Below are 9,403 nucleotides of genomic sequence, written 5' to 3' on the forward strand. Positions count from 1 at the left end.
AATGTCGATATTTCTCTTGTATGGCCATGTTTTTAAAGGCAACAAAAGAATCAAAATACACTTAAACACTAAATTGTCTTCATTAAATTTGCTATGGCAGTACCTTCCTGCTTATAGCCAAGCCTCTCTACAAACACTAGTGACATAATTCACCTCAATAGAAACAACAAGCCCGGGTGGTCAGAGATGGCATAAGACAGAGCAGTGAATGAGCCAGGACTGGACGGTTCTCTGTTTTCACAGGGAGGAGTGTGTTTCCTACATTAACTCTCTCTTCCCTCTGTGCTGTATAAATAGAGAAAGATTGAGTAAGAGCGAGATGACTGTGGTCAGAGGGTTTAGGGTTATAAGGAAGTGGGCTCTGCTGCAACACAGAGATACAGCAGAAGGAAGCAGAGCTGTGCTGAGGGGAGAGCTCAGTTCAAAATGTTGAACTGCTGAATGTCCCCGCTCTGGGAGGTTAACAAAAGTGGATCATGACCTTGAACATTATGTTAACGTCCCTAAATTAAAACTTAGCCATTATCAGGCTAACAAAACTGAGCTAACTGGCACAATGCTGGATCATGACTCTGAACAAAGTCATAGTTTAGGGCCTAAATTTAAACTTAGCCGATAATAACACAAGTTCACCACACAATCTGGTTCTGAATTAGCTGTTACAAGTAGCTGTTGTTGCTTAGCTTATTTCAATTAGGTAAAAGGATAAACGAATGTTAGCTCGCTAACGTTTGACCCTATTTAGAGTGAACAGTAAAACAGGTAAAGCAGACTATGATTGATAAATTGAACCATGATTTAAACTCATAACCAACACACAAAAATAACAGAACATACCTGGGATAGCTAAAAATGCCCCGTTACGTTAGCTTAAATTACCTTTTAGCGTGTGCTAGGTTAGCTTTCACAACTTTACTGCGCAAAATAGGCTTCTACATGATCTTTACTTATCAAGGATTACATGTGAAGTTAAACATATAATTTGGCATTTGACTGTAAGTATTTGGAAAGTAATGCTAGCCTGTGATGCTAACTAGCTTGTTAGCAGTTGGCATTGAAGATCAATTTTACACATTTCTGAGCAATTTAAGGATCTCTCATCCATCCATTATCTATACCTCTTATCCTGCGCTCACGCTCACAACAATGGACAATTTAGAGTCACCAATGAACCTAACGAACCTGGTCGGGAGGATGCTGGAGTACCCAGAGAGAACCCACATATGCACGGGGAGAACGTGCAAACTTCTTACAGAGAGGCCCACTTCATCTGAACCGGGATTAAACTCTCATTCTTGAACTAAAGCGATATAATTGAATCTTCCATGACAGCTCCTACACAAACCTTGTGGCAAGATACTACTGTCCACTATAGATCAAAGGTCAACTGCTGTCACTCTTTGCTTAAACAATCTTATATTACGTCTTTAAATTAAACAAAATGTTGAAGAAAATAAAATGAAAAGGAAATAAAATGCAATTTCAGAATGACCTTTTGACACACGAAATCTTAAAGACACACACACTAAACTGCGCTACCACAGAATTCAAGAAGTCTCAGGCCAAGGTGGTATCACAACCTTCTTTCAGGTCTCACATACACTCTCAATTCCCCTTGGAATAGAGGAACCCGACCGCTCACACTCTGGGATTGAAACAACACCGACTACACCGGTTTTCTCACTGAAGCTTCTGTTGGAGATGACACCAAATGTTAACGTAGCAACATACCGTAACTTTATGTTACTTCTAATTCACTCACAGCTCCCATCTCAACTGTTCTATTGCAAAAAGAAATCTGATTTCAACAATCATCTTCTGACAGTACGTTTCACTAGAATCCACACTGTCATACTCGGAGTGTGAAAGTGTAGATATGCAGATATGTGATTACGGGGGTACAGACTGCTTGCTGCAGTGACAGCTGTGCCGCAGTGATAGGTGGGCGACACAGCAATGTTAATGTGTGATTGTATGCCAACGGGCAATATTGCCCAAAAGTTAAACTGCAGCCAACTTTTCCACACTGCCAACTGGTTCGTGGTTGTCAGGCTGGCCAAAAGATCTGAGCGGTTCAACTCTAACAGAAAATATGTGGATTTTTAACAACTTTGCATGACTAGTTGCTTGAGTTGTCTTCAGAACAGTCTAAAGTATAATCTATTTTTCCATCCACCTTTACCTCCTGTCTCATGTCCTGCAGCCAGCTGTGTGTTCAGGAGGGCCAGTGTGTGTTTGGAGCAGGAGGGACAGAGTGGCCACTCCACGACCAGCCTGGAAGGCACTCGGGCAGCCACGGAGCCTTTGTCTCCTCGTCCAATATGGCCACCTCATCTCATCTCACCCATCCATCCATCCATCTCTCCCGGTGCTTCCTGCCCGTCTGTTTGCCCGCTGCAGCCTTTCACAATAGAGCCAGGCCTCGATGGCTGTTGCTCAGAGAGCAGAGAGAGTCCCATCTGGCCCACAGGAGAGACTGAAGAGAGGCTGGAGGTGGACAGAGAGAGAGACGGGAGACAGAGCAGATGTATTTCAGACAAGGCCAAAGGCTGCTTATATCAGAGCTCTCTTTGTACATTCATATAGAAGTTTTCAGTTAATGACGAAAAAACACATTTTGTCTGATTTGTGAGGCTGCATTAGAGTTGAATTGCTAAAACAAACAAACAACAAAACAAAGACAATGTATCTGCAAATCGGTTAAATTGTTTTAAGCAAAAATGTCAAGTTATCTGGTACAGCTTTTAAAATGTGACTACCCACTTTTGCTTGTCATACATGATACTAAACTAAATATCTTTGGGTTTATGAGCCTTGGTTGGATAAAACAAGGAATTTGAAATAGTAGCTTGGGCACTGGCATTTTTACTTTTCTCTGATATTGTATACACTAAGAAAGACCTGAGTTCTGCATCAGCTAGCTTGATTTGGTCGTCCCTTGTGGTATTTCAGCTGCATTTTCACCCACTGGAGATCACAGTTCACTCCCCCCTTTTGCCTTTTACTCCCTGTGACACCACATCACGGCAGTTTGGGGGTGTATAATAGCAGACCACGCCCCTTAGGGTCGACGCTGCAGCTACAAGAGCCCCTGCGCCACTATCAGATGTGTACACTCCTCCACGCGACAGGCGCGTGGCAGCTCAGCTGGGGAGAGTGGAGCGCGAGACTTTTAAGTTATCCGGGACGATGGAGAGCAGAAACTTACCCGCGTTACTCGGCTTTTGTTACTTCGAAGGACACGGACAGTGAAACAAGCGGAATGCGACATTTTTGTGTAAAAATACGCGGTTTGTACGGTCAAAATTGCGAAATAAAAAGTGTAAATTGAAGTCGACAGTAGAAATTTTGTGAAAAACAAATCTAGTGTACATTTTTTAACCGTTTTAAGGACTAACCTGCTTCAACATTACACCTTTAAGGTGTTTTTTAATCTTCTGTACGGTTTGTAGTTTTTCTCAGACATTATAGTCGCACATATCATTTGTTTGATGTTTCCTACACAAGTCTGCTTTATTTTGTCGTTAAAACTCGCTGATATTGCGGACGAATCGTCGTTCTGTTTAATATCATCCTCTGTGTCCGGACTTAAACTTCAGCACAGGTCACACAAAAAGTTACTTAGCATGTATTTTCTGTCATACAAATAATGTTGGCATAAGGAGAAATCTTCTCAGAGCAGCCTAATATTTACTCAAAGAAGTTAGTGGGGCTTCAGGGCGGAGGATCAACAAGTGGACCGGGGAGGAGACAGTGAGACGCCGGGCTGCAGGTCGCTCTGCCGGGCTGCCGCTTTGTCTCCTAAACCTCATCTCCTGAACCCAAACTAATAGGTCTGTGACCAGAAGGAGAGAGGAGGATATAGGGGGCTTCAATTTGTTCGCGAAACTCAGGAATGTCTTTAAGTCTTGGAGGGGAAAAGAAAACTTTAGAAAAACTTCTAAAATAACTTTCAACTTGTGCCTGGGCTGCAGGGGAAAGTTTTGTGTGTTTGGTCACAAACTTTTTAAGGTGCTTGCAATGCGAGCAAATAAATAAACTCCCATGGTCATCTATGGATTTTGGCAGCTTGGGCTATGGTTGGTCATTATATTTCCACATCTGCAAACAAACATGTAACATGTCTCACTGTTTAATCCATAACATGCCTCTGAGCAGATCGAGTCCTCACTGGATTTACAAATCCAGCTCTTGCAAAGATGTGTAACATTTTGTTACCTTTTTCCTGAAAGACATATTAATAAGTATAAATATTCCTTTAATCGATACATTTAGCCTACTGTCCTGTCAGTGTTGAAGGATAATAAAGACTCTGTCCCTAACCAAACCGACTGCAGGCTGAAAGACACAAAGATTTTGATGGTAGAAGTGATACAATTAATATGGATCTATATGACAAAACAGTAGGAAAAGGCTACTGTTATATTAAAGTAGGCTATCAATAGGTTAAAGTCCTACTTTAACTTGTAAAAATGTCAATTAGTAATGCAGAAAAACAGTCCCTGTAAATGTTATTCTATTACAGTATATTAAATTAATGGATTATTATTATGATGCATTCAGGTGTAGGCTAAATAGCAGGTTGCTGTATGCTAATCAGTTGAGGTGGGGCTCAGATTAACAAGAGTTTTTATTTTGGTCGGTAGCAAGAAGGTTTTTGATTTTATAATACTTCATATTTGCACAATAAAATCTTACTCTGTGGAAGGAAATACAAACTATGGCTGTCAGATAATGTGGTTAAGAGTAGCCTGAATTTAATAGGCTCTGGAATTTTCAGTTAGGCTATATTAGCAGGCAATAGGCTACTCAAATACGAGCGTCTGGTAAATACACACTTCACTCAATATTTCGTCCACCACCGAAGAAGAACCTCGCTTTGACCCAAATCCTGTCCCGAGTTTTAAAACTTCCCCGGTCCTGCCCCCGGGTCGATCAGCTGAGAACAACCTCCTGATTGACAACCCCTGAAACCCCATCTCCATGGAAACCGCCTCAGCGGCGCCGCGAGGGCTGGCTCGAGGGCTGCTGTGAATGAGGTGACGTCACGACTCCGGCGCCAGAGAGTCTGCTCCAAAGACAGAGCGAGGGAGAGAGAGAGAGGAGAGAGAGGGAGGAAAGTGAAACAGGGGAGAAGAAGTGGAGAGGTTGGGGTGAGGCTGCTGCTGCTGCTGCTGGTGGTGGTGGTGGAGGCTCGCGCGGCTCTGCACCGACGTGCTCTCGCGCCAATTCATCACCTGGCTGTCAGGCATCAGTCAGTGTGTGTCGCGCGAATTGTACACAGCTGCGGGAGCGCGAGGAAGACGATGAGAAGATGGAAAAATCCGCTTGCAGCAGATGTGGACACAGACTGCAGGAGGTGCAGATTATATTAGAAATGCAGAAAAATCAGGAGCGTCAGACAGCTGAAGGAGAAGGTGTCCGTGCGGGGTGAATAGCTAAAACCGCTCGTAAAAACAAAGACACAGATGGTGTTTGGCTGGATTTTGTCAAAAACTGCAGAGCATTTTCTCCGGCCAATGTCCCGGACGGAAAATACTATTATACTGTTTTTCAAAGGCTACAGAGCAACTTTCTTTCTCGCAATAATCCAGCGTGCTTTTGCTTTCTGATTCTGCAGGCTGTACACTCTCTCCTTTTGTCCATTAGGATTAATTCCGCTTTTAGGATTTCCTTGTCTTTGTCTTTCAGCTGAGTTGCCCTTAAAATAAAACATTAATCTGTCCCTCTCCCAAGTCTATCTGCACCCCGAGTTGTAACAACAACCCTCTCCTCGCCTCTTTAAAAATGCATCTTTATTTAATCCACAATGCCAAAAACATCACAACAGTCCACAACTGCCCCCGGGGGCAATTAGTAAGTGGCAGCATCAAACGGCCCCCCCTCCACCCCCTCCTCCAGCTGAAGAATGAAGCGTGTAATTCCTACAAACAAACGAGTCATTCAGAAAACATTAAAACGTCAATAGTAGTTAATCAACTCCTCACGTGCTCTGATATGAAAGGCACATTTGTAGAGCGTGACTAAATGAACTTTGACATACAACATACTCAGGTGGCGATTAACACTAAAGTGCACGAGACCCTAACTGATGCATTTAGATAGATAGGCACACACTTAAAACCATACAGGCTGCGTTTGGTAAAATGACATATTTCTAAGTGGGGTTTGGTGCACACACAAAGCTTTACATTACTTTTGTTTTGGTATATATGTTACAAGACAGATCTGTGAAAAGAAATCACATTTTTTTGGTTTTTATTTTTTGATATTCACAGACATACTTTCCTGCGGTTATTGAGATACTCCAAGTAGCGTTGGAAGAAACCTAGCGTGCGTCAAATTACAGAATCACATATAAGTTTAAATAGACCCCCAAGCTTTTTATCTCATGCGTAAAAGCCCCAAAACATGAAATCATCTTATATTTGCTCTGACCATTTTCCTTGTGGAAGCTGTTTCCGTTTGCCACTGGAACATGTCTGTGTTTTCAGAGTCAGAAACTCTCCCTCACACCGGTCCAGGCTGGAGGGAATTAGGAATGATCAGACGCGCCTGTTATGGTTCCCATCATCACCGCTCCACACCTCAGAAACACACAGTTCACCTGAATATACGTGAAATAGAATAAGATCGATTGCTGACTATATGATAGTTCTGCCTTATGATATAAACTCCAGCACGTGTGTGAATGTATTTTATTTTGAAATGCCCCCTTTTGATTTTTAAATACATGTTTCCAAACACATTCTCCGTTATCTTCATGACAAATCCACAAGATCGCTTTTAAATCTTGTAGCCAAACGACTGAGCGCGTGCTCACACCTCGCTATAGTCAATTGACAGCCTCGCGAATCTTTAATTTTCTTGATCAGAAACAGGTAAGCGCTTAATTTTCCAAATTGCCCACCGGAGCTGCTGAAGCGCCCTCTCCGGGTTCCGCCTCCAACATGCGTTGCCACTGGTAACGCGATGGAGAAGAGGAGGGATTTAAGCACGAGGAGCGAATAGTAGAGCTACGAGGCGTTGAGTGACGTAGCGTGTTTGGCCAATCAGCGCGTTTGACCCGCCTGTGTCGCATGCCCAGCCTGCTGCCTATAAAAAGCACACTGACAGCTTGGTAATCCAGTCTGATCGCTGGTCGTCTGACAAAAACAGGACTTAAAAAGAAGCAAGAAATCGACACACACAACCTCCCTCGCGCTATAACTCAAACACTTTGAAAATGAAAGCAATAAGCCCCGTGCGGTCCTTCCGGAAAAACAACGCGAATCTAACGGAGCACTCCTTGGGAATCTCTCGGAGCAAGACCCCGGTGGACGACCCGCTCAGCCTGCTGTACAACATGAACGACTGCTACTCCAAGCTGAAGGAGCTCGTGCCCAGCATCCCCCAGAACAAGAACGTCAGCAAGATGGAAATCCTGCAGCATGTCATCGACTACATCCTGGACCTGCAGATCGCGCTGGACTCCAGTGTCGCACTCACCAGCCTGCATCACCAGCCCGCGCGGCCGGGGCAGGCTCCATCCAGGACCCCTCTGACCACCCTCAACACAGACATCAGCATCCTGTCATTACAGGTAATTACACAGTAGAAAGCCTGGTGTGTTGTGGAGGATATTCAGTGGATTTTTATTTGTGCGCATAGCCCGTGCGCCTTTGTAGCCTATGCGTAACTCGCACAAAATGGCTTGTTGGAAAAGAAAATGGCATGTTTTTCTTTTTCCTTTTGCACAGAATGAAATAAGGAAAAGATTCGACGTACATAACACTGCTACAACGCGCGATACCGCGATCGAAAGCTGCGTAGAGAAAATTAACATTTGGTCTGTTTGTTTGTTTGTTTTCAGTCCCCGGAGTTGCCATCAGAGCTGATGACAGATGACAGCCGGACTCTGCATCGTTAAAGCGGTAAGTAGGCTGTCCTCATGTCTGCTTCTGCTGCTGCTGCATTCTGTCCAGGGCTCCTCTACAGCCTGTCTCCCAGTCTGCTGGAGCAGAATGCACGGGCTAGAATTACCATTTACCAATCCGTTTGTTCGCTGCTAATGTGGCTTGTCGTCTCACGTTGCTGTAATGCTCCCAATATGTTCTTGCATGAGGACACTGGGGCTTAACGTGATTAGAAAATTGTATATTGTATGATTTTATTAACCCGAATTGTTGCTGCAAGCTGTATATAAAAGAAAAAATATCATATCATTAGGTCCTTTAGTGTGTCATTAATTTGACCCAGATTAACAAAATAATCGACTTTTTTTGCATTGAGTTTGGTTGAGTAAAAAGGGAGATTTCGCCCCAGGCTGCTTGGGTTACTGTATATAAGTAGCAGTATTCAGGGCTGTATTATAGCCTCTTGTGTCTATAATGAAGAGCATCTGCAACAGGAAAATAATGGCTGTTTGGATTACTGCTACTACGATGTCTGCACATAATTGGTACAAGAAGTGGGTAGGCGCCAGCTGAGCGGCAATTACGCTGATTCTTCCCCAGATTGTAGGCTGAAGTTGTGCGAAAAGTGTGTGTGTGTGCGTCCCTCCTTCTCTCTCACACTGGGAGTGTGTGTGTGTACATCTGGAGCGCAGGGTTTGCTTAGTATTGGGAGTGTTTGGTTAAATGTTAAAAACTGCGGCTTCCTCCCTGGCGCCAGTCTGTCCGGATCTCTGCCCTGTTTGCATTTTCTAAACACGCCTCTCTCTTTCTCAATCTTTTGCAGGTGTTTGGTCAAGACGCAAAAACACACAGGACCTGGGGAGCAGGACTTTCCTCCTCTCCCTCCCCTCCTTCACCTCCCCCCAAAACCAACCTCTGTCCTCCAGGCCTGGATTTTTTCTTTTTTTTCTTCTGACGCTGAAATCAAGAGACTTTTGCTTATTATGGGACAATCTTATGTGATGTGTTTTCTGTTTGGACACTTCATTATTATTTAACTTAAGACTTTTTTTTATTTGTGGGTCCTTTCTGGAAATGGAAGGCGCGTTATATTCCCGAGAGTGGGAGGAAAAACGAGATTATTGTCACAAGGATTATTTCCACCCCCCTCTCCTCACCCCCTTGTCCCTCTCCTTTTTGAAGTCTTCGCTTTTTTTGCGGAGGTGGGAACGTGAATAGAAAAGACAACTTGGTTAGTTACTGTAAAAAGTTTAGTCTTGTCTTGTCAGATTTGTTGGCACATGAAGGACTGGACGTTGTTTAAAAAAAAAAAAAAAGTTAAAATGAGAGAATGAAACCGTGTGAACTCTTATCCGGAGTTTATCTTGTATAGTTGCAGGAATTTGAAACTTCTGCAAAAGTGTAATGTTGTACTTAATTATGCTGAAACTTTTTATAAAAGTAATGTAAATTGTACCTTTTTTATACAAAAATAAATCAAAAACACAACCTGAACATGTTTCATTTTG

At 43.3% G+C, this 9,403-nt stretch overlaps 1 protein-coding gene across 1 annotated transcript; it reads left to right on the forward strand.

The window, feature by feature from the left end:
• Positions 1-7,131: 7,131 nt before the first annotated feature.
• id2a (inhibitor of DNA binding 2a) lies at positions 7,132-9,403 on the forward strand. The gene is made up of 3 exons (XM_069661155.1): positions 7,132-7,582; positions 7,853-7,913; positions 8,719-9,403. Exons 1-2 carry the CDS (start codon positions 7,226-7,228, stop codon positions 7,907-7,909), a joined length of 414 nt encoding a protein of 137 aa, XP_069517256.1. The 5' UTR covers positions 7,132-7,225; the 3' UTR covers positions 7,910-7,913; positions 8,719-9,403.

The sequence above is a fragment of the Semicossyphus pulcher genome, unplaced genomic scaffold (assembly GCF_022749685.1).
Source record: "Semicossyphus pulcher isolate SPU_LCO1_2020_fin unplaced genomic scaffold, fSemPul1.0.p SCAF_14, whole genome shotgun sequence".
Classification (NCBI taxonomy): Eukaryota; Metazoa; Chordata; class Actinopteri; order Labriformes; family Labridae; genus Semicossyphus; species Semicossyphus pulcher.